The sequence below is a fragment of the Lissotriton vulgaris genome, chromosome 8 (assembly GCF_964263255.1).
Source record: "Lissotriton vulgaris chromosome 8, aLisVul1.2, whole genome shotgun sequence".
Taxonomy (NCBI): domain Eukaryota; kingdom Metazoa; phylum Chordata; class Amphibia; order Caudata; family Salamandridae; genus Lissotriton; species Lissotriton vulgaris.
Window position 1 is genome coordinate 719,183,590 of NC_141696.1, and position 25,485 is coordinate 719,209,074.

Consider the following 25,485-nt stretch of genomic DNA (forward strand, 5'->3'; position numbering starts at 1 on the left):
GACGATGCCTGGGCGGAGTCGCATGATGCTGCCCCGCCCACAGCGCGCATGGATGCTGTGGCAAAAAGTTTTCGGATCCAGTCTCACGCCTGGGGATAATTCTATGTGAAGGAATCTGCGGCTAGAATCGACTCTACCAGATATATCGTTACCGAAGGTAAGTAACTCGTACTCGACTCCAGGTACAGATCCGTCGCATTTCCTTAATGCGATGTTTGCCAGAGCAGCTAACCATTCTAATGCGCCTGTTGGCCTCATGGGTTCGCTGGCTTACTCCCTTAGAGGATTGCCTTCCCACTTCCCTCAGGCACCTTTTATGCCAATGGCTCCGGGGAGTTGTACTCTCCCGACACCAAAGTTTTCTATGCCAGTGCAGTCCCTGGAGGAAAGAGTGGCACTGGACGAATCATCTCTGATGCCGTCTGGCTCCGGCTCGGCACGAACACAACCTCGTCTGGCGTCTTCTACTATCCCAGTGGAACTTCCATCGACGCCGGTCCCAAGGATGAGATCCAAAAGGGAAGCATAAAGGCTGATGGTAGAGGAGGAATATCAAGAGTAGCTGGAGGAGGCTGAAGAAGGTGAGATAGTTGATCCTGTGCAAGAGTTTGAGGGCCTACAGGAGGCTGGTGGCCTGGATACATCGTGATAAACAAGGCCCAAACAAAGGTAATCTTGCTGGATCGAGAGGGTTGAGAGTACCCTTCAAGAATGAAGGGGATACAGAGGGATTTTTTCCACCCAAATGAATCAGTTTAACCAACAAGTATCCCACCAAGGATCATAGGGTGGTTCTTTCCAATACGGGGGGCGGGGTAAAGGGGTGTGTCACCCCAAGTGGGTATGCTAGCTCTGCAAAACTAGTGTGGGAAGGAAAAAAGTCCTTTTGTATATCGAACCCTCACATACTCTAGTAGTGTCATGCTTCATCATCGTGTCCACCCCGACTCCTAAAGGTCAGGGTGGGCTCAACCATATTTCTTGAAGCACTTAAAAGCAGGGCGACCCAAGGGGCTTAACTAGCGATTACAAATCCCTCAACATCTCCTGTTGTTATTAGTGGAAAGGGTGGGGAGAGTAAAACCAATAACTTGCGGATAATGTGGACCCTATATCAAACCAACATATTTCAGCCCTACTCTAAGGCCCAAAAAGGTCTGGGCTTTTATCAGGGTAACAGCTTGGTACCGCCCTGGATTATTAATCAAGTTAACAGATGGCTGAGTTGTGCCAACCAAGTATACAGGGGCAGTAATAATACTTGCCCCATTGTAGTCTTTGTGAAGAATCACCCGAAACTAAAGGGATTCAAAATTTATATTACAGTATGCACACATTTGTCATGCTCACAGACTCAAAGGCCATGTTGTGGCTATGGGTATCAAATAACATGCATATCCCACTGCATGCATATTTAAAACGTGCCTGAGTTAGACCATTAGTACTCACTGTCACCCAGTGTCTCTGTACAAATTATCTTGGAGAACCCTGAAAGGGGCAATTGTTTTACAATCCCTTTAAATATTACATCATTTATCCACCCACACTAGCTGTGTGAGTGTTCTCTTTTGAGATAAAATAGTGTTTACCCCTGCCTTGTTTATTTTAATGTTTTATTTTCATGCATATATCGTGATTTTAAACAACAGTTTCCTATTTCCCATTCAGGTGATAGCCATCAAGCTTAAAAAACATTCCTTATTCTAAGTGCTCAGCATAACATCAATTGCGCCTCAAAAAACTCACCCACAATCATTGGGTGTCAAGTACATAGGGAGTGGGGCACCCTGTAGTCACACACTGAGGGTGCCAAATAGGGAAAAAAGGAGCAGCAGTTATTTACACAGGCAGGTCAATTGTGAACTTACCTTAGAGAAGGCAAGCGACCCCACGTAACTCGACTTGCTATGCCCGGTAGAGCTTCTTACTTCCTCAAGGGTCCTGCTCCAACTACTCGCCTAATTGTTCTCCGTATCTGAAAGAAATGCGTTCGTTATAGATTCCTTACCTTTGAATTACCCCAGGCTTCAGACTGAATCCTGAACGTTTTTTCGTCAGCAATACCTCTGCGTGTCGGAAGGTGGCATCAGTTGGTTCCACGTTAGTCGTTGCCATCGTGTCGCCGGGATGTCTTCGCAATAGCTTCTTAGACTCTGCCCTCCCCCTTTGACGTCAGTTCTTTCTTTTTTCGCGCTAGCCAGCGCAGATTCGGAGAGAGCGGTACCTCCAGTCATTTTTTGACTGGCTTTTTCTCAACTTTTGTTGACTTCTTTTTTTAATCTATCGACTCCTGGTGCACGAGGGATGCCCGGCTTCAAGGCATGCAGTTCCTGTAACCGACTGATGTTGGTGATGGATCCGCACCGCGTGTGCCTCTTTTGCCTGGAGTGCAACCACGACCCCCAAGTCGTACTCTGGCGGCCGGTCGATGGCACCGAAGGCTTTCCAGGAGCGGTCTTGAAAGATGCTTGAGTGCCGACAGTTGGCTCCGTGCCGATGAAGGTCCCGGTCGCGAGAGCGGTCGAGGGACCAGTCGCTGAGCCATCACCACTCGTCCAAATCATCGAAGTCTTAGGACTCTGGGTGGAAGCACAAAAAGAAGTCGAAGAAGCATCGCCGCTCTTCGACTTCTCCCCGTCGGTCGGCTGATGTGACGAGGGATGCGGGCGGTGCCTCTACCGCGGCTCCGCACGCGGATCGCGATAGGTTGACTCATGGCTTCCCTCCCTACACGGTACCCGGAGCGACTCCTGCCCAACTTCGTATGCAATGCATGCCATCTTAGGGCGGCCCGAACCCACCAGCGCGCCTTGGAGCCCCGCAGACTCGGTTGGGGAGTGTCTACGCCTTCTCCGCTGTCGGATCCGGCCATGGCGCCGGTTGACCTTATTACACCACCACCGGTGCCGCTTCCTACGGCACCACAACCGATGCCGGTTGTGTCCCTGGCCCCGGCCTCCATCGTGACATGGACCCGGACTGGCGTCACCCGACGCCGGATCCGCCGCCCAGAGTGTTTTTTGTGCCTCTGTTCACTCCTGGGGTCCCATTTTGGCCAGATTGGCAACCTGAGGGTGAGGAGGAGGACTGGGAGGGGTCAGGTGACCCATTAACTGATCAGGTGGAGTCTGAGCAGGACTGGAGAGAGGAACTGGGGGATGCCAGTGGTCTTGATACATCTCCGTACCTTGGCATGTTGTCTCCTCCTACCGTGGCTTCGGAGGAGGGAGCAGTGGTGTTGCGTAGGGCAGCCGAGGCTCTCAACCTCAAGCTTCCTACGGTGGCGGTCAGGACTAACCTCCTGACAGAGGTGCTGCAGCTGGCAGCAAGCTCATCGCAGCTCCTGCTGCTATTTAATGAGGCCCTTACTGACGTCCTTTTGGGCATGTGGTCCAGGCCCAACAGGGGGGCACCCGTGAATAGGATGATTGCCTGACTCGCCAGGCACGCTGCCACTGACAGCATTTACAGCTAGTTGGTACACATCTAGTGATAAAGCGTGCCCGATATCTCTGGCACATTTACTATTGATTGTGCTGGATATGATGCTCCGCGTCGAGTTTGGTTGTCCCCAATCTGTACGTTTTTAGGAATTAGAAGGGCCAGTAATGCTGAAAGAATTTTGCGCACTGATACAGCAACATCCATTGTTATAGCAATGGCAAAATATCTAAGGTGGTCGTGGGCGCTAAGATCGAATTCCCTACGCCAAACCTAAGAAAAGTGAATTCGTTAATTATAGTTTCTAATGGAGACGTTCTGGTAGATGCGTGATCGAACTTGATGGGAAACCTGTTCTTCGCCTTGAAAATTGTAAAACTTATTGTGGCCAATTATTGGTTTTAATATACTGATTTTAGAGTGAATTGTACATATTTTACTTCTTCTCTTTTTAAAGGCCATTATTACCACTCTGTGTGGGATACGGTTGTGCAGTTGTCAGTGCCCGGTGGAGGCCCGCACAGTGCTCACCCAGGCTGTCGCCGCCGGGAGTGATGTGGCTAAGTTAACCATCTGTTGTGGGCTGCATACTGCCGACTCTCTAGGCAAGACGATTTCCACGTCGGTAGCCCTTCGTCTGGATGAGATCAACTGGCTTTTCGGGGGATGTCCAGAACACCTTGATGGACATGCCTTTTGAAGGCCGTCACCTTTTTGGTGACAAAGCGGATAGCGCTTTAGAGCGTTTAAAGGACTCACGGGCTACGGCCAAGTCCTTGGGCCTCTCCTGCCGCCCAGCGCAGTCTGCTTTCCGTCCCCTTCGTGGCTACAGAAGGGGTGCCCCACTACGTTCCACCTAGAGCCACAGTCTGCAGCAAGTTACCCAACCTTTGCGCTACCAGGGACGTGAGAACCAACATCGTGGTTCAGGGGGCAAGCGGACGGGCCTGTCCACCAACCCCCCCCCCCCCCCCCCCCCCCCTGCAACAGCCCCCAAACCCTCCTAGTCCGACTTTTCCGGCCCATCGCACGCCAGTGGGCGGCAGGATCTGCCCTCACTTCCCCCACTGTCGCACCATCACGTGGGACAGGTGGGTTTTACAGATAGTCTGAAGGGGCTACTCCCTCCCCTTCGAGGCTATCCCTCCAGCCATGCCACCGCAATACCACCCATGTCGGAGGATCACATGGCCCTTCTCCAGCAGGAAGTTACGGCTCTCTTGGCCAAGGGAGCCATTGAGCGCGTTCCTGTCCCAGAAGTAGGTCATGGTTGTTATTCCCACTACTTTCTGGTCCCCAAGAAGGACAAGGGCCTGCGTACTATCTTCGATCTCAGGAACATCAACCGCTTCCTCCGGAAGGAGAAGTTCAAGATGTTGACGCTTGCTCAGGTCTTGTCAACCCTCGACCCAGAAGACTGCCGGCCCATCGGCGTTACCTTCGGTTCACTTTGGCCAGAGCATTTTCACTTTGGCCATACCAGCGCCTCTCAGGTGTTCATAAAGTGATGGCGGTGGTCGCAGCTTATCTTCGCAGATCAGGGGTTTCAGTCTTCCCCTATCCCGATGACTGGTTGTTGAAGGAGGGCTTGCCCCAAGCAGTCGTCTCCCACCTTGAGACTACGGCAGACCTGCACTCGCCGGGGTTCACTATAAACGTGCCGAAGTCACACCTGCTCTTCATCGGAGCTGTTCTGAACACAACGCGGTTTCGGGTCTATCCTCCCAAATAGCGAGTCCGGGATATTGAAGTTATGATTCTGATCTTTCAGCCTCTATCCCAGGTTTCGGTCAGGATGACCCTGAGGCTGCTGGGCCTCATGGTCTCCTGCATCCTACTAGTTAATCATGCCAGGTGGCATATGGGGGCCCTGCAGTGGGACCTGAAGTTCCAGTGGGCACAGCATCAGGGGTATATGTCCGATTGCGTCCAGATCTCGGAGGGCACTGCACAACAATTGCAGTGGTGACTCATGAACCAGCACTGGGTCAACGGCAATCCCTTCCCCAACCAGAACACACAGCAGTGATGGACGTATCCCTTCTGGGATGGGGCGGCCACATGGGAGAGGCAGAAGTCAAAAACCTCTGGTCTCCGACGGAGTCCGGACTCCATATCAAACTTCTGGAGCTCCGGGCGATCCATCTTGCACTCAAGGCATTCCTTCCCTCTCTTCGGGGAAGAGTAGTGCAGGTGTTCGCGGAAAACACCACCGCCATGTGGTACTGCAATAAACAGAGCGGGTGGGGTCATGGAGCTTATGTCAGGAGGCCCTGCGCCTCTGGACATGGCTGGAACATCAGGGCATATCCCTGGTGGTTCAGCACCTGGCGGGTTCACTGAACACCAGGGCCGACAAACTCAGCCGCAGGTGCATGATGTATCACGAATGGCATCTTCACTCGGATGTGGCGCAAGGTCTCTTTCGACAGCGGGGACAGCCTTGGTTAGATCTATTCGCCACCAAAGATGACGTGTAATGTCAGCCATTCTGCGTGTTGGAATTTACAAGTCGGCACTTGCTAGGCAACGCTTTTTGTCGCGAGCGGAGTGGCGGTCTGTTGTACGCCTTTCCGTCTATACCACTTCTGCCCAGAGTGCTGAAGAAGATCAGGTGCGATCGGGCCCAAGTCATTCCTGTGGCTCCGGATTGGGCACAAAGAGTCTGATATCCCCAGCTGCTCAACATGGCCATCGTCCTCCAAACCGTCTGCCTCTTCGGGAGGATCTTCTGTCACAGTAACAAGGGACGGTCCTCCACCCGAACCTGTCCAGCCTCCGCCTCCTTGTTTGGAGATTAAGCAGCTGCAGTTGACGTCATTCGACCTGCCTCCCGAAGTCTGCGATGTAATTCTGGCATCCACATCATTTCAGATTCAGATTTAATCAATTGCATCTTCTTCTAGCTGAACCTTTGGGATGGAAAAAGCCTGATGACCTGAGTGTTTGTTCATGTGATAATTTTTGCACTCAGGACTCATTTCATTTTTTACTTTCTTGTGCGCATTTTTTGCACATTTGAAATCAGTTAATCTTACCTATTTTAAAGGGCGAAGGTTTTTTACAGGCCAGACCTGCTTTGATGTATTTACAAATGTTGACCAATGTTTGGGAAATTTTTAACCCCTTCGCCGCGGGGCTAATTCCCCTGCGGCACGGGGGGAGGGGGGCCGCGCACGGCGCCACGGTGCTGATGACGAGCCCAGGCTCGTCATGCAGCACGGTGCTCGTGTGCTGGTGATGAGCCTGGGCACGTCATGAGCCTGCCCGCGCAATGGAACACTCAGCACAGCGGGGGAATTATCCCCACGTGTTAGCGTTCCACGGCTCATGACGAGCCCAGGCTCGTCACCAGCACACGAACACCGTGCTGCATGACGAGCCTGGGCTCGTCATCAGCACTGAAGTGGTTAATATAGCTATTTTTTTTTACTGCAGCGGTCAGAATAAAGAAAAAGAGAAGGCTGCCATCAACTAGAATACCTTTAATTACTTAGGGAATATCTTAATTTTTTATATAATGAATTGTTCCTCTGCATATTGATGACTCAGTTGTGTCCTGTTGGTGTTTTTTATTATTTTTAAATATTTATTGTATTTTTATGTAGTATGCTTTTATGGTTTTAATTAATCAAATAAAGTGAATTTGACTGACTGACTGGGAGCCAGGCGTCCCTCCACTAAGGTGGTATACAAATTTGTGGCATGGTGCACAGCAATCGTTGTGGATCCCCTCTGTGCCCCTCTTTCTGAGGTTCTTTTGTTCCTTCTTTCTTTGACCCAGCAGGGCTCTGCTCTGGGCACTATCAAGGGCTATCTCTCGGCCATCTCTGCATTTCTTCGGCTTCCTGATCAGCCTCCCTTTTCAAGTCCCCAGTTGCAAATCGTTTCTTGAAAGGCATAACTCATATCTTTCCTCCTGTTCCCTTCGTTATGCCTCAGTGGGACTTGACCCTGGTTTTAACTTATTAAATGTGTGCTCCCTTTGAGTCGCTTCACAACTTTCCTTTGAGGCTTTTAACTCTCAAAACTGCATTCCTGGTGGCCATCACCTCTGCCCGACGGGTGAGTAAGCTCAAGGCGCTTTCTTCTAAGCCTCCTTTTCTATTTGTGCATCCTGACAATGTTGTCCTCAGGACTCGTCCATCCTTCCTGCCCAAGGTTGTCACTGCCTTTCACATCAGGCAGACCATCACTTTGCACACCCTCTTTCCACCTCCACATCCTGCGAAGAAGGAAGAGAGGCTGCACCAACTGGAACCAAAACATGCGCTTTCCTTTTATCTGGATCGCACCAAACAGTTCCTAGTGGATGACCTGCTCTTTGTTGGCTACGTGGGCGCCAAGAAAAGTCAGGCCGTACACAAGCGGACTATCTCACGTTGGGTCATCTTGTGTATCAAAGCCTGGTGTTCTCTGGCAAAGAAGGAGCCTCCAATGGAGCTGTGCACCCTTCCACCAGGGCAACAGCAGCAACTGCTGCTCTGGGATGAGACGTTCCTCTGAATGACATCTGTCAGGCGGCTACGTGGGCTTCGTTGCACACTTTTACAAAACACTACTGCCTTGACAGTCAAGTCCGGAGAGACGGCTTCTTTGGCCGTTCTGTTCTCCAGGAATTTCTGGTGTGATCTTGGTTCGCAGAGCCACCTCCGGGGTTGGTATTGCTGGGGTATCTATTATAAGGTAAGGAATCTATAACTAACGTGTTTCTTTCAGATGAACAAGTTACTTACCTTCGGTAACAATATATCTGTAAGAAACATTAGTTAGTTCCTTTCCTTAGAATATCCCCAGGAGTCAGACTGGATTCGGAAAGTTTTGTTTAGCCGTACCCTTGCGCGTCAGTAGGTGGCGTCCTAAAGCTCCTCGTCCATCGCTGGCGTATGCGCCGAGATGACGTCACGGAGACTACTGAGGTGCCACCCATGCGCACTGACGTCAGTTCTTTATTTTTCCGTGCCAGCAAGCGCAGATCCGGATTGAGCAAGTACCTTAGTCACTGTTTGACTACTATTTTGAGACTTTTTGTCTCCCCTTTTTTCACTTGTTGCGCGTAGGGATACCGAAGGCCTTGCGGGAGAGGTGCCGGAAATTGCTGGAGACCCGGCATTCCTCTCACCGCCGCTCCGGGTCTAGGGGCACATCCCGGGACCGCTCCTGGGGCCGGGGCTGGCGCTCCTCGGGCTCCAAGTCTTCGCCCTCGGATTACGGTAAGCGGCGTCATAAAAAGAAGTTGAAGAAGCGTTTTTGCTCTCCAATGTCCTCCTGACACTCCTCAAGTGGGACAGGGGCTCCGCCCCTGCGGCTCCTCTAGACCTACCCGGGTCCGTCGGCGACTCCCAAACAGGTGCAAGAGTTTCTTGCTACCATGGACTGCTTTTTCAGGCCTCTGGCTCCTGCCGGCGCACCTTCGGGCCCCGAGGTCCCATGTCCAGATCCTGTTAGCCCGGCAGCTCCGACCCCAGTACCACAGGGTACTACGTCGTTGGCTCCGACATCGGCGCCACGTGGTGCAGCGTTTTCGGCCCTGGCGCAGCCCTCGGCTCCACACTGGGTGCCGTTTATCCCACCCTTGCCCCGGTTCCGCACCATTTTGTGGCGACCTGGGATCCGCATTGGGAGGCACCCCGGCCGGCGCAGTTTCCGCCTCCGTTTGTTCCTTTTCCGGCCCTGCCGCCGCGACCGGAGGCAGAAGAGGACTGGGGAGGATCTGAGGACCCTCTTGCCCGGCAGTGTGACTCCGAGCAGGATTGGGGCGACGGTCTGGAAGACGCCGGTGTTCTCGATGTCTCTTCTGGCCCGGGGTTTACCTCTCCTCCGCCAACGATGGAGGTGGGCGCTTCCCTCACGATGGTGCTCTGTCGGGCTGCTGAGGCCCTCAACCTTGACCTCCCCATCGTGGCCCTCAAAACTAACCTCCTCACCGAGGTGCTCCAGTCGGCGTCTACTTTGTCGGAGCCTTTGCTTCCCTTCATTGACGCCCTCACCGAAGTTCTATTGGGCACTTGGTCGTGGCTGGCCACGGGGGGCCCCGGTTGATAAAAACATCGCCAGACGCCACCGCCCGGCACCTGGTGACCCGGCCTTTCTGACCACGCATCCCACACCTGAGAGTCTGCTCATCCAGGCCTCGACGTCACAGAGCGCCTTTCCTACGGCTCCCCCGAACAAGGCCTCTAAGAAACTGTTCCAGTTTGGTAAGTGGTTGTTCTCTTTGGCCAGCTTGGGGCTGCAGTCTGTGAACACCTTCTGCTTGTTGGGCCACTACTCCCACGCAGTGTGGGATTCCGTTGCTCAAGTGTTGCCTCGGCGCCCTGAGGAGGTCCAGGCTGTCCTTTCTCAGGCGATTGCTGAAGGTAAGGATACGGCTAAGTATGCCATTCGGTGTGCTTTGGACAACGCAGACTCCTTGGGCAGGGCGATTTCTACAGAGGTGGCCTTGCGACGCCAAGCCTTGTTGCGTTCGACTGGGTTCTTGCCCGATGTCCAGGGCTCGCTCATGGATATGCTCTTTGATGACACCCGCCTGTTTGACGACAAGGCTGACAGTGCGTTGGAGCGTTTTAAGGACTTGCAGCCCACGGCCAAGTCCTTGGGTCTTTCTGTGAAGAATCCGGCCACTCCTTTTTTTCGTTCCTTTTGTGGCCAGGGCAGAGGTACCCAGGCACATTCCTTCAACAAGCCTGTGCAGAACCAGCCTCAGCGCGGCTGTGGTCGCGGCTTCCGCAAGGGCGTGTCTGGGAATCAGCGTGCAGGTCAGTCCACCTCCAACCCCGCTGCTCCTACCTCCAAACCTTCCTAATCCGAGCTTCGTGGAGCACTCCGCGCTGGTGGGTGGCAGGATCTGCCACTACCTCCCCACTGGCGCGATATCACGTCGGACAAGTGGGTGCTGCAGCTCATCCTCAAGGGTTACTCCCTTCCATTTCAGTCCTCCCTTTCATCCAAGCCGCCTCAGTGCCACCTCATGTCGGGGGATCATTTACTTCTTCTCCAACAGGAAGTCACGGCCCTCTTGGCCAAGGTGGCAATCGAGTGCGTTCCTGGTCCAGAAATAGGGAGTGGTTGTTATTCCCACTACTTTCTGGTCCTCAAGGTCCTCAAGAAGGACAAAGGAGGTCGACCTTCGGAACGTCAACCGCTTCTTCCGGAAGGAGAAGTTCAATGCTGACTCTGGCTCAGGTCTTGGCTGCCCTCGACCATGGAGACTGGATGGTAGCTTTGGACTTGCAGGACGCATATTTTCACATCCCTCTCCTGCCGGCCCACCGGCGTTACCTGCAGTTCACGGTAGGCCAGAGCATTTTCAGTTTACCGTGCTCCCCTTCGGCCTTACCAGTGCCCCTCGGGTGTTCACGAAAGTGATGGCGGGGGTCGCAGCTCATCTGCGCAGGTTAGGGGTGTCAGTCTTCCCCTACCTCGACCACTGCTTGTGGAAGGTGGGCTTGTCCCAGGCAGTCGTCATACACCTTCAGACTACAGCCAACCTCTTGCATTTGCTGAGGTTCTCCATCAACGTGCCGAAGTCACACCTGAGTCTCTCTTAGAAGCTCCCCTTCATCGGAGCGGTCTGTTTTCAAAGCAGTTTCGGGTTTATTTTCCCGAGCAGCGAGTCCTGGATATTTAGGCTATGATTCCGATCTTTCAGCCTCTATCCCAGGTTTCAGTCAGGATGACCCTCCGGCTCCTGGGCCTGATGGCCTCCTGCATCCTGCTAGTGCAACATGCCAGATGGCATATGTGGGCTCTGCAGTGGGACCTGAAGTTCCAGTGGGCGCAGCATCAGGGCAACCTGTCCAATCATGTCCAGATCTCGGAGGGCACTACACGACACTTGCAGTGGTGGCAAACGAATCGCAATTGGGTCAATGGCAGTTCCCTCTCTCCTCCCCAATCGAAGCACACAGTAGTGACGGATGCGTCCCTCCTGGGATGGGGAGGCCACTTGGGAGTGGCGGAGATCAGAGGCCTCTGGTCTCCGGCAGAGTCCCGGCTCCATATCAACGTTCTGGAGCTGCGGGCGATCCGACTTGCACTGAATGCATTCCTTCCCTCTGTGCGGGCAGTGTGGTGCAGGTGTTCACGGACAACACCACAGCCATGTGGTATTGCAACAAACAGGGCGGGGTTGGGTCGTGGACCAATTGTCAGGAGGCTCTGCGCCTCTGGATATGGCTGGAACATTAATGGTTCAGAACCTGGCCGGTTCTAAACGCCAGGGCGGACGAATTCAGCCGCCGGTGCATGGTGGGTCACGAATGGCATCTGAACTCGGACGTGGTGCAAGGTCTCTTTCTGCAGTGGGGAGAGCCCTGGTTAGATCTATTCGCCACCAAAGAGAACGCGCAATGTCCTCAATTCTGCGTGTTGGAATTTCCAAGACTGCACTCGCTCGGAGACGCTTTTCGTCTCGAGTGGAGCTGCTGTCTGTTTTACGCCTTTCCGCCTATACCACTTCTGCCCAGAGAGCTGAAGAAGACCCGGCGCGAACGGGCCCAAGTCCTCCTTGTGACTCCGGACTGGGCACTAAGATACTGGTATCCCTAGCTACTCAGCATGTCAGTCGATCCCCCGATTCGTCTCGTTCTTCAGTTGGACCTTCGGTCACAGCAGTAGGGGACGGTCCTCCACCCGAACCTGCCCAGCCTCCACCTTCATGCGTGGAGATTGAGCAGCGACAGTTGAGGCCATTTGACTTGCCTCCTGGAGTCTGTGATGTGATTCTGGCAGCTAGTCGTCCCTCCACAAAATCGGTATACGCCTGCAGGTGGAACAAATTTGTTGCATGGTGCACGCAAAGGCTGTGGATCCACCTTCTGCCCACCTTTCAGAGGTTCTCCTCTTTCTTCTTTCTCTTGCCCAGCAGGGCTCTCCTCTGAGCACTATCAAAGGCTACCTCTCTGCCATTTCAGCTTTTTTGAGGCTTCCTGATCTCTTTTCAAGTTCCCTGTTGTAAATAGGTTGTTGAAAGGCATCACACATATGTTTCCTCCTGTTCCTTTCGTGATGCCTCAGTGGGGCTTGAACCTTGTTCTAACCTATTTGATGTGTGCTCCTTTCGAGCCACTTCACAATTGCCCTCTTCGTCTTCTGACTCTTAAGACTGCATTCCTGGTTGCCATCATCTCTGCCAGGAGAGTGAGTAAGCTCCAGGTGCTATCTTATAAATCTCCTTTCCTCTCTGTCCATCCGGACAAAGTTGTCTTGAGAACTCGTCCTTTCCTGCCCAAGGTGGTTGCAGCCTTTCATATCGGGCAGTCATCACCTTGCCCAAGTTCGTTCCACCTCCGCATCCCTCGAAAGAGGAAGAGAGGCTCCACCGTCTGGACCCAAAACGTGCGCTTTCATACTATCTGGATCTCACACGCCAGTTCCAGGTGAATGGCCAACTCTTTGTTGGTTACGTGGGTGCTAAGAAAGGTCGGGCGGTACACAAACGAACCATCTCTCGGTGGGTCGTGTTGTGCATCAAGGTCTGTTACTCCTTGGCAAAAAAAGAGCCTCCTGTCGGGCTGAGGGCCCATTCCACTCAGGCCACAGCGGCTACTACTGCCCTGATTTGGGGAGTTCCCTTGCAAGACATCTGTCAGGCAGCTACGTGGGTTTCGCTGCACACGTTTGCTAGACATTGTGGACAAAGAGAAAGGGTTTGCATTGATGGACAGGAAGATGTGGCGCTCAAGCGTGTATGACTGAAGAGTGAATCTGTAAAAACAATTGTATCACTGTGCAAACAGGTCAGGGGAAACAAACCCAAAGTAACAACCCCTGTACTGGTGTACACTTCATAGGGTCTCCACAACAACATGAGTGATCTCCCTTCACACACAGTCACTTATGCGTCTTTCGTTTGTTCATACATTTGCCCCCTTTTTCAAATTTTGTATTTGTTTTCCTTTCCTTTTGTCCTTCCCAGCCCTGATGAGTCGCATCAAGTACACGGTGTGACGAAACACATGTCGGCTGGCAACTATTGATTGTACTGATCAAACATTGATTGATAAATAGTTATCGTTGACAAACACCCCGAGTCTGACCCTCATTTATCTATACGAACATTGTCTTTACGGTGGGGTTCTGACCCAGAACCTACTCTCCTTCAATACGTGTACACAGGACTTTCCTCTCACGTTAGCTAGACATTACTGCCTGGACAGCCAAGTCCGGAGAAATGGCTTTTTCTGCTGTTCCGTTCTCCAGGACTTATTGGTGTGATCTTGGTTTGCAGACCCACCTCTGGGGTTGGTATTGCAGGGGTATCTATTCTAAGGTGAGGAATCTAACACTAACCTGTTTCTTTCAGATGCACAAGTTACTTACCTTCGGTAACGATATATTTGTAAGAAACAGTAATTAGTGTTCGATTCCTTTCCTCCCCACCCATCCTCCCCGTTCTGCGAACCGATATCTAGGGTTAAGGTATCTCCCTTTGAGGGCCCTAGTTTCATTGCACCAGTGTCGGTCTCTGGCATGGCTCTGCGTTCCTGGCGCGGAAAGCTATGTATAAGAACTGACGTCAGCGCGCGAGGCAGGCGTCTAAGTGCTCCGACTACGTCATCTCGGCAATCACGATGCCGACGACGGACATGGAGCCACAGACGACGCCTACCGACGCGCAGGGGTACTGCTATGCAAAACTGTCCGGATCCAGTCTGACGCCTGGGGATATTCTAAGGTAAGGAATCTAACACTAACTACTGTTTCTTACAGAAATATTGTTACCGAAGGTAAGTAACTTGTGCTTTACTTCTATTTATTACACAGCACTACTAACAAATTGGTATATCTCCTACCCTGAGAAATCCACACAACAATACTTCAATGCAATAAGTTAAGAAGCACAGGAAGCTGTGGTTTCCAGGTGGTAGCCCAACCATTTACTAAGCAAGTGGAATACAAACTGCAAAGGAGGACAGGACTTGGGCCAGAAGACCCAGAGCAGCCGGCACACAAGGAACCTCAAAGATAAGTACCCCAGAACCCCCCGAAGGCTGTGTGCAGAGTGGGAACACAGCTGCCTGCCCAATGGAAGTCAATGGAGAAGTTGCAGTTTTGCATAAGAAGGCCCCTTCCTTAGAATAATTCTCTGGGAAGACTGCAGGATTTGGAGAGCCTCTCCACCCATGGATGCCCTGGAAACCAAGTTACAGTTACAAGGGAAGTTAGGTGCATATGGGGTGAAGAGATGTCACGAACCTCCATATACAACAACGGAAGACTTGGAGAAAAGTGCCTCTGGAGAATAAGGTGAAGAAGTCTGGTGGAATTCAAGGGTGGATTCTGGAAGTGAGGAACCTGCCAGCAGAGGGGAAAGAGTCTATGCCACTCAGGAGTAACCAGGAGGCACGGAATAGCAATGCCCACTGATGATGGACGGTTCAAACGAGTTGGCGGGGACCTATTAGCTGCAGCTTTCAGGACCAGGCGACGCTGATGAAGACCTTGAGTTGTGCACAAGCTGGTCCAAGTCAGATATTAGTGACTAAGTGGTTGGTGTCTGGCGAGAGCACCAACAAGCCTAGGCAGCCGCAACTGGTAGGCAGAACAAAGAAGAGCAACGTTGGGACCAGCAAGGGACTCACCACAAGCAGAACAGTCGGAGCAGGCCGAGCAGCAAGGGAACCCACTGAAACAGGAGAAGACTCCGGTGGACCCACCGGCCGAAGGCACAGGAGTCACACGAGGACCTCAAGCAGCTCACAAATCAGAAAGTCCCATGGTGCAGAGGATGCGGTGAGGATCCGTCCTTGGCAGAAAGAGATGCTGGAGCTTCTTGTAGCCCCAAGAACTCTGGAGTGCAGAGCCAACAAGCCTTGGCAACTGCAAGTTGACACAGTGCACAGGGGTTCAGTCCCAGAGGTTGCGACGAGGGATACTGGCCTCAAAATTGCAAAGAGGAGAGGTCTGACCTTGAGGGAGTTGTAGAATCACCGCCTATGTTGCTGAGCCTCGGGAAGTCTGTGGTGCATCAGGACCAGCAGACCAGTCAACTTTGTTGTGGTGCCTGCAGATGCAGGGGAGGGACTCCTTCACTCCAAGGGAGATTACTTTGGGTGTCTTTGACGCCCACAGGTCTGGTGAAGATCCTGGATGAAGCAAAGACCCAGACAACAAAGAAAACTTGAAGAACAGCGAGACCAGGAGCAGCAGAAGTCTTCCTTGGTGCAGTCTCTATTCCAGATGAAGTCCAAGTGTCCAGACGGTCGAAGAAGGATGTAGTTTCAGGCTTGAGTCTTGTCCCACAAGGAATCTAAAGAACCAACTACAAGTAAGCCCTTAGGTACCCTAGTGAAAGAATTGGAATGACTCGGGGGTCCCTCCCAGAGGAGGAGCTGGACAGAGGGGAGGATACTGCCATGTCCTTTGTCCAGTTTTGAGCAGGAGTCAAGTGCTCCCTAAATTGGCTCAAAATGGAGTATGCAAGGAGGGCACCAAATGTGTCCTTTAAGCAGTCTGGTGGTGCTGGCAATACACTAAGTCCTGTCTGGGAGGTGGTCACACCTCCCTGCAACAGGAAACCCATTGTTCTACCTTTCCCTGCCCAAGCTTGGCTCAGCAGCACGAGGGCAGAATCGTGACTGTGGTCGGAAGCAGCACTAGCTTGCTGTCAGACCCTGAAAGGCTGTTACGGTGAATACAGGGGGAGGGGCACCCCCCAGTATATGGGATCATACTTCAGCATTGGAATCGGTGTTGGGTTATGATTCTAACATGTTTGATACCACACATGACCGGTTTCGGTGTAGCCGCTATATAGTTAGACATCTTGTAATGACTGATGTCCACTATATGTATTAAATGGCTGCCCTCACTTACAAAACCTGGAGAATGGACTCCAGGTTTTGTAGGGGTGTCCTGCTCATGCAGGGGTGCCCTCACACTTAAAACTAAGCACCCTGCCCTCCGGACTGAAGAGCCTGCCTTAGGGGTGACTTATAGGTTTCAAGTGCAGTGACCTCACATATAAGACAAGGTATATCTGTTGTGAGAGGTGCAGGCATCAACTCACTCAGACTGCAATGGCAAACCTGTAGTCCCAGTTTAAGTGGACTCCCATGGGTGGCATAAGACATGCTGCAGCCCATGGGGGGTCCCAGGTGTACGTAGGCCCTAGGTATCTTAATTCTGTATGCTAGGGACTTACAAGGGTACACCAGTAGGCAACTGTGGCTCTACAGAAGTACTTAACATGGTCAATTTAGGGAGAAAGCACAATGACTGGGGCCCTGACTAGCAGGATCTCATTCAGACTAGGGCAAAAACATACTTACACCAGGCAAAAATTGGGGGTACCATGCTAGAAAGATCCTGCCTTCCTACACTTTGCTACTTTCTTTGCTACATAAAGCATTCACTTGCTTGTTGTAAGTATTTTTAAGAGATAGTGGTTTCTATAGTTTTATTATTTCACAACCTATAAAAAACACTTCTGCATAAAGAGTTCAGGGTGAGGCCACTGAGCACCATACTGGTGCTGGAAAAGGATTGCCTTAATGAAGAAACATCCCACATATTGCAGGTGACAGGCTGCGTTCTTTTTTAAATATTTTTTTCTTTAAAAATAAAATTCCCCTTCAAACTAGTCTCAGTCATAGCACTATCGAAAACAGAATGTATGAATATTAAGGATTATGTGAACTGGATATTAAACCTCGCTTTCCTCTACCATTCTTTGTGAGGTTTGCAGCTACTGTAGTGGTGTGGTGCTGGTAGGGCTCTATGAGATCCTTGGTTTCTCACCAGCGTGTGTTTATTTAATTCTGTCTAAGCCATGGATGTTCTACATAGTTGCATTTTAAACTGACATTAAGTTCTCACTGAACATATTTTCTGTTGTGCTTGAACGTGTGAATACTTGAATCAAAGGCTATTGTTAGGTGCAAACACTCCTTTATTACGTGTGGGTAAAAGGTTAATAGGGCTGCATTCTTCCGTGAGATCGATGCAAAATATACCACAGCTTAATGACTGTGCTAGCCATGCAGGCATGTCAAGCACAGTCATTAATCTCAGGACAGATCTTCATGAAGCGATATCCATTTGGCCTCTGGTGTACCTGAAGCCTGACCAGCTACATCTATCTACTTCTATAGAATTTCGGTTGTGGAAAGTCTGTCCAAATTGTTGGTAGTAATAGCGAGCTATCCTTGAGTGATATAGCTCATGGTGACTCTTATGCTTCTGATAACTCAGCTAACGCTGCACATACCTCTCACATCTCTTAATATTGACCAGTGGGGTGGAGTCTTGACTGCTTGAATTAACCATAGATGTACCCAGAATAAATAAGATGTGCATTCCAATTTTATTGTATGCAGATGATGCAGTTATAATTCGCGCACGGGGAGAACGCTCCAGAAACTGTTGAATAATTATGTAGAATTCATGCAAAGTCTGGATCTGCATACAAATTAATCTAAGTCATTTGTCATGAATCTAAGTCATTTGTCATTTATTAATTGCCGGAAAAAAGCAGAAAAAAAACTTTTCTTTCTTTATTTAAATCGTAAAGTGGTACAGACAGACCTATTTTCCTACTTAGGGGTGACCTTTGACCATCGAGCATCTTGGGGGAATATGGTGATGAATCGATGGATGATGCTGGAAAAGAGTACAAATGCATTACGCTCCTTTTCGAAAAAATTGGGAACAAGAAGCCCAGCAATTGTAAGGAAGGTCTATGGGGCAACATCTAGTGCAGTAGCTGCATATGATGCTGGAGTGTGGGGCCATATTAAAGTAAAGGATATACAAATAATAGAGGATAGTTTCTGGAAATCTATGTCGAGTCTTCCCAATAGTCGTTTCATTTTTAAACTACATCAAGAGTTAAATATCCCCTATATACCTGATCAGATAGCCCCTATTCTTCTCTGGCACTCAGTATGGTCCAGAGATACCATGTCCCTCCCCCAACAAATAATAACTGACTGTTTAGCCCTGGAACATTCAGAGAATGTTCAAAGGTTAAAATACGTGAGAAATACCTTATATACTCTAGATTCTGGGAGCTTGTTTGAGTCACCGGGAAATGTGTATCTGTCTCAAAAAAACTTTTAAAAACTTGTTTTTTAGACTATGCTAATGATGCGAGAATGAATGTACTTTATAATAAATCTACAATAAGGGAATACTTGGGAGGGCCCACTGCAGTTTGAAGGGATCCCTCCTATCTGGAGTTTGTTACAAGCCATTGGCACAGATTTATTCTGTTGCGATTTCCCCTAAATTATATCCCATGTATGCTGGGCTACCCTGCTGGTATTTATTCCAGTAGTGATCTTACGTGTTGCCCATGCGATGATTTTTCCCTACAAACTGATTTGCACGTTTTCTTCGTCTATACATTTTATTGTAATCACCGTAAAAAGGTTTTAATTCCTCTTTTACGTACATTTGATTTTAGACAGTCGCCCTGCTTTACTTTCTTTACGAATGTTGTCTGATCCTCTAAGCTGTTTGTGACGCCTCATTCTTATGTGTGTCTCTGAGAACAAGGAAATTGACCAATTGCTACTATGAATTGTCTGGGTTTTTTTTTGAATTTTTATCTGTGTTGTATCTCTGTAACTTTTATGAATAATAATGTATTAATCGAATAAAGTAATTTTGAATTTGACTGTGCTTCTCTGACTGTTCTGAATCAGCTGCATGGGTGAAAGGAGCCAGGATGCACATATGAATATAGATACAGATGCCAAACTTGCAGTGCATCATTTTGGTTTGAAGATCTTTAAGAAGTAGGGTCCATGTCACTCGAACAGTGGGAAACATGTCCTGATGGTTGATCATGGGAGAGAGCCTTATACTGTATTTGCAAGCATCAGCTTAAAGGTGACTTCACCTTTTTGATATAATGCGTAGAAAGTGACTGTATTTCAAAATATTACCACTGTAATGTAAGTGAACGAAAGAAATAGCTTGGCACATTTATTGCCGAATGGATGTTTGCTACCTAAAGTAACTGTTCTCTTTTTTTCTTTCCTGCATCAACAAAACATCGAATTTTCAACACTTATGAAGCCGGGAGACTTGAAGAAGAGAATAGAATCCCTTATAGACCGAGACTATATGGAGCGGGATAAAGACAACCCAAACCAGTACCACTATGTTGCATAACGAAAAGCACAAGACTATTTTGTAGCACTAGAAAGTACCTTAAGGACACAGAACACAGCCTATGTTATTCTCAGACAAGATGTTGTCCACTGTGAATCAAACGGATAACTCAGTCAGCTGAAGAAGTAATACAAAACTTTGTGGGATCATCCACCGACAAGTTTGGTTCTGTTTCGCACAAGTGCTTGGCCGCTGTGATTGCCAATCTGCTTTTGATGCACATTAAGTTGTACGTGGAGAGCTTCTGTACAATGTTTGAGACATGGGTGCACATCTTGGTGCATCAGAGCCTCATGTGTTTATAAATTCCCTTCTATAAACGTTTCCTTAGGCTGCGTTGTTTTGACTGCAAGTGTGGGATGCAAATAAAACATGAAAAAAATAAGCTGATCACTGAATTATGGGTACAGCATTTATCGTAATGCATGATAGATTGGAATAAACAGTTTTAGGAAAGTAATATTCTGGGGTGCTTTGAAGCGCTGATTAGACTGGTGTACTTTAAAACAAAGGAGGGATCCACTTGTGGCTTGTAAACACTGAATGAAATGTTGTGACTTTATATTATTTCGAAAAAATTAGCAATCTTGTCATATTGATTTAAAATGCTTTGCTATCTTTAGTTACGTACAACATGTGCCCACGTACTGCTGACCTGATCTCATTTTGCCACATACTGAGTCCTCGTAGTTTGTGTGACCCTGCTGTGCTGTAATGGGAGGCTTCTTGTTGGTAAGTGGCTCGAAAAGCATTTATGAATTAATACGGCTCCATTTTGTCTCGTCCGTACCAACATGCAAGGGCCGGCGTCACGCTTGACCAGTGCCTGGCTTGCCCACCTCTATGACCAGGACTATAAGGGTAGGAAACCTAACAAAGCATTCATGAACCAGAATTATCTGTTTGCAGGTCTCTCGTCGATTAAACTGGTCGAAAGAGTTGCAGTAATTTCGAGAGAAAGAGCAGGAGTATCTTGGAGAAGATATACATAAAACAAAAAATTAAAAGAATAAATGAAACCGCATCTATAGCAACAAATATTGGATTTGCTGAGTGCCCCCTAATGTTACAATACGTGTTACTTGGGAGTAAACCAGCTCTTAGAATTTAACCTTGCACAGACCTTGCAGTTCTTCTAACCAGATATCTCTTAAAGCTCATGCCGCTCAAATTCTCTAGCTAGTGCGCCACAAACACACCATTGTTTTCCAATCCCAATTACTTGGTTTCGCGCCAAACAACTTTAACCTGAAATTCTAGTCCTACAATAGAAGGGAAGCTCTCTTAAGCGCCAAGATAACAACTCGGTTCCAGTATGCATAAGGTATAGTTTCTAGTTCATTTTTCTTAGTTGTAGTAGTCGTAACTGTATTATTCGTCTGTTGGATTTGTTTTGGAGAATGAGATTCAATTTTGCAGACTCTGCTCTGCTACAAGTTGCTGCTGTTAGATATCATTTGGCACTCTGTAGAACTGCTGCAATACATCTAGCTCTCTTTACCGCCAAGGAAAATTTCAGGACATCTCAGCGTGCAACGTGCTACTGCTGCCTTATACTCTAGGAACAAGGTTTGTAGGCTCGATGTTGTTAAAGACTAGTCTCGAGTTGAAAGGGTATTGTCAGTCAAACTAGTTACATGCTGTACATACGTAATACAACTTGATTTGATTGGTAATTAAACTCAGTAGTGGATTTGTAACTACAGGAGAATTTGTGTGGTTACATTTATAAGTTGCACTACATAAATACCAATATCACAAGATCCGCATACAGTTTTAATTGCAATGAAAAAGTACCAAAGGTGTTTTGATAAAGGCAAAATTAGTGTTATACTAATGTATGTACATTTTCTAGAAAGCATTTATTAAATTGCGTAATTTAATATTGCATAGCATTAAAATGCTTAGGTAACTCCCTCTGTTTCTGAGTGTTGTTTGTAAATTGTCATTATATCATATAAAAACATTGTTGGCGCTGAATGTAAGCATTTTAAATATATTTTTGGTAGGGTTTAAATCTTCATTCGGAAAAATATGCAGCGTTATAACTTGCATAGTTTTTAGATGACGAAAATAAATTGATTCGTACTCTGTATACAATTATCTCTTAGCCGTCACGCTTTCAAATCGGCAACATTAGTGCTTCGAAGCAGCCTTGTCTGCAGATTAATTTCGATATATGAGGGAACAGGTACCCAACTGGCCTTGCCACTGGTTTCACATTGAACATAGCGATCGGTGCTCAACTACAATACTAAAGAACACTTGGAAGATGACAGGCACTGAGGGGCATTAATAGATGACGTTGACTAGAGAGACTTGCCTTAGTTGTCAGGGTTGGACTGAGAACCCTGGCAAATTTTGTGAGATCATCTCCTATACTACATGTAGTGTGCAAACAAGTCTGGCCATGGAACAGGGGGTTTGGCAGTGCTCCCCCAAGAAATGTAGGAAAACAATTGCAGATATGATATGTTTTGCAACATATTTGATAATAGAACCTTGTGCAATCATTGTATGGATGGACATAGGAGACTGGGCTGCATGGGTCAATGAGTGACTAGTTGCATGGTGATTAGAGGTTTTGTAAGAAAATGCCTCTTTTTGTATGGTCACCTGCACTTTTTTGGACTGTTGCTCCTGGGCTTTCGACCGTTAATACCTCTTGCTTTCTGGGCTGCTGCGCTCTTGTTCTGTGGGACTCAGTGGCACTGGTGCTGTCAAAGGTCCCAGAAGAAGAATATGCGATTCTCACTCATGCCATGCTAGAAGTTCGAAACACAGGGGAATTCACTATAATTTGTAGTTTGGACTGTCTCAATTGGCAGCGCAGTGAACTCCACTCTGCCCCCTTCCCGCAGTTCCAGCTGTCCCTTGCCCCCCTTCTCCCCCCCCCTCCCATTGCCAGCTGGTGTCCCTGCCTTTTTCGTATCCATGGCAGTGGTTGCCGCAGTCCTCTTGGATACCAGGGACACTATACTGCCCAGTCCTGCCCTCCACCCTTCCAATACCACCCCTCAAACCTCTTTATTGTGCTCTCCTTAATGCACCACCATCTGGTAGGAGGCAGAATCTGGCACCTTTTACTGGAGTGGCAGAGCGTCGCCTCAGACATGTGGGTGAGTAGATTGTTCATTAGGGTTAAGCCCTCCCATTCCTCAATGCCACCGTCCGTTCAATGTGTGTTGGAGGCCCATCTGTCCTTGTTACACCAGGAGGTTGCTCTGTTCTACAGAAGCCATCAAGTTAGTTCCGATATCAGAAGTATGATGTTGTTGCTACTTCTGTAACTTTCTGGTGCTGAAAATGGATGGGGTTACCTACCCTATTGTAGACCTTCACCCTCTCAAGGCCTTCTTGAGAAAACTCAGGTTTAAGATGTTCACACCTGCCTAGGTCCTGTCTGCCCTGGACACTGGAAACTAAAAGGTGATGTTGGACCTGCAGGGCACTTATTTTCATGTTCCTATCTTGCAGGCCCATAAACCTTCGTTTCACAGTGGGCTCAGAGCTTTGTTTTGATGTGCTCCCCTTTGGCCATTCTAGTGCGCCTCTGGTGTTCATGGCATTCAAGGGTCCCAGTCTTCCTCTACCTCGATGACATGGCCATACGCAAATCAGTCTGACCCTGTGCCTCATGGGAACAGTCCAGCCCGAACTGCCCAGCCATGTCTTCCCTGGACCGGAAACAAGCATCTTGGGACCGGTTTCTGGCTAATCAGCCAGGCTAGCTTGAATCCAGTGGCAAAGTGAGCAAGGGACCCACTTCTTTGTTGTTGTACTTTGCACATCTTTCTGGTCACACAATACCTGGTGGGAAGTCTGAATGCCAGGGCAGACTTAATCAGCCGTCTATGGCCTGTGGACCACAAATGACGTTTAGACCATGAGGTGGTGCAATGTGTCTTCTACAAATGGGGAGAATGTTGGCTCGATCTATTTGCCATCGCCGAGAACCCACAGTGTCAGCTCTTCTGTGTGTTGAAGTTTCAAAAGTGACTCTCGCTAGGAAATTAATTCCGCTTTGAGTGGAACTCGGGACTCATGTACGCCTTTCCACTGATATAACTTTTGCTTTGAGTCCTCAAGATGATCAGAACTGGGCCTCAGTCCTCTTAGTGACTCCGGACTAGGCACGTAGGGTATGGTATTCCGAATTCTTGGGCATGAGCATCCATCTTCTGAATAGGCTGTCTCTTTGGGAGGATCTCCTGCTGCAGCAGCAGGAAAGTCCTGCACCTTAACCTATGCACACTACCTGTTCATGTTTGAGATTGAGCAGCGGCAGTTGAGTGTCTTTGATCATCCTTCCAAAGTTGTGGTAGTTATTCTGACAAAACTGCAATCAATAGAGAGCCCCTCCCCCTTAATCTCCAAAAGGACGGGGCAGTAAATAAGACTTGTAAAGTTGAACAAATATCCCTTTGGGGCTCTATAGAAATTGCATCAATTCCAGTCAATTCAAACAATTATCCACCACCATTCTCAATATTCCACAGTTGTCTCCCAAGATTATTTTTTTTGTAACTCTTTTTATTAATAATAAAAACAAAACATAAACAAACAAGGCAATAGTAGGCAGTACAGCTGGATACGTGTTCAAGCGGGGGAGGTAGTGCATTACAATTTAATACAAATCATCAGTGCAAAAAAAAGGGGGGAGCAGGGGGGAAACAGCGTCACAACACATTAGGACTAAACAACACTAGGAATGTCGGGTCAGGGGGAAAGAGTTACATCAGGAATATCGGTGAGGGGGGGGTGTGCAAACATAACCCCGGTACGAGTTCCACCGGCCCCAAATTTTACCCCACTTCCTCGTTCTGCCACGCGCCACAAACACCGTTTTCTCCCGAAACATACACCAGTCCATATTCTCCTTCCATGCCAAGATAGTGGGCGGGCTCTGGGACCCCTACAACTGTGCTATATCTCTCTTGACGATCATATTCCCAAGGGTTGCCCACCGAGTCTGCGCCACATCATAATCAGTCGGTTCCCAAACGTTCAGCAAACAACGCCTGGCTTCGGGCAGCAGTGGAACACCCGTGACTTCTTCCATCACTGCATGCACTCGATTCCTAAACAATACCACCTTCGGGCACTCCCAAATTATGTGGAGGAAAGTACCAGTTGAGCCGCATCCACGCTTACACAACCCATCCACAGAGTATCCCATACGAATCAGGCGAGGGCCAGTCACGTAAATCCGATGCAGGATCTTAAGTTGTACAAGTCGGAGACGGGCTGGAATCGCGACCTCCTTGGGAGAGGATATCGTAGATTGCCAGTCCTCATCATCCAGCTCTAAACTGTCGCTGGTCCAAACCTCTCTGAGGTGAACCAACAGGTCTGTACGATCGTTAATCAATTTCTTATATATCAGAGAGATAGTGCGGTTTTGAACGTATCCGTCAAGCACCCGATCTTCGAGTGGGGATGTTCCGGGATAGCAACACCGGCGGGAAAAACCAAACTCAACGCGTGGCGGATCTGTACATAGCTTAATAACTCCTTGTCACTAAGTTCGTATTCTACCTTCAACTCCTCAAAGGTCTTAATCCTGTCTTGGGTCCAGAGATCCCTAACCTTACAAATACCGATCATATCACACTTCTCAAAGCATTTCGTCCTCCACAAGCTGCCCAGTCTTTTAGACACATAGAGCGGAGTCGCCCGGGTCAATCGGTCCGTCCACCCCATTGCCGCATTCGCACACTGCCACGCTCGCACTGCTATCTTAGTGGGTCCCGAGAGTTTTCCTCCCACAGATTTGGAGTAAAGCACCCTATTATAATCTCCACCCGGTATCTGCCACTTATCCATCTCAAACGCAGGGTTTAACGCGGGGCGGTACATTGCATGATTAATCGCTCCCAGCTGGGAGGCCCAGTAGTATCGCTTGATATCCGGAAGTGCGAT

General features: G+C 48.9%; 1 protein-coding gene across 1 annotated transcript in view; it reads left to right on the plus strand.

The window, feature by feature from the left end:
* LOC147697921 (cullin-4A) overlaps positions 1-21,477 on the plus strand; it is a 625,511-nt gene extending 604,034 nt beyond the window's left edge. Inside the window, exon 20 of the mRNA XM_086934608.1 lies at positions 19,468-21,477. Coding sequence (XP_086790734.1) covers positions 19,468-19,563 — 96 coding nt within the window. The 3' untranslated portion in view covers positions 19,564-21,477. The remainder of the gene's footprint in view (positions 1-19,467) is intronic.
* The last annotated feature ends 4,008 nt before the right edge of the window (positions 21,478-25,485 follow it).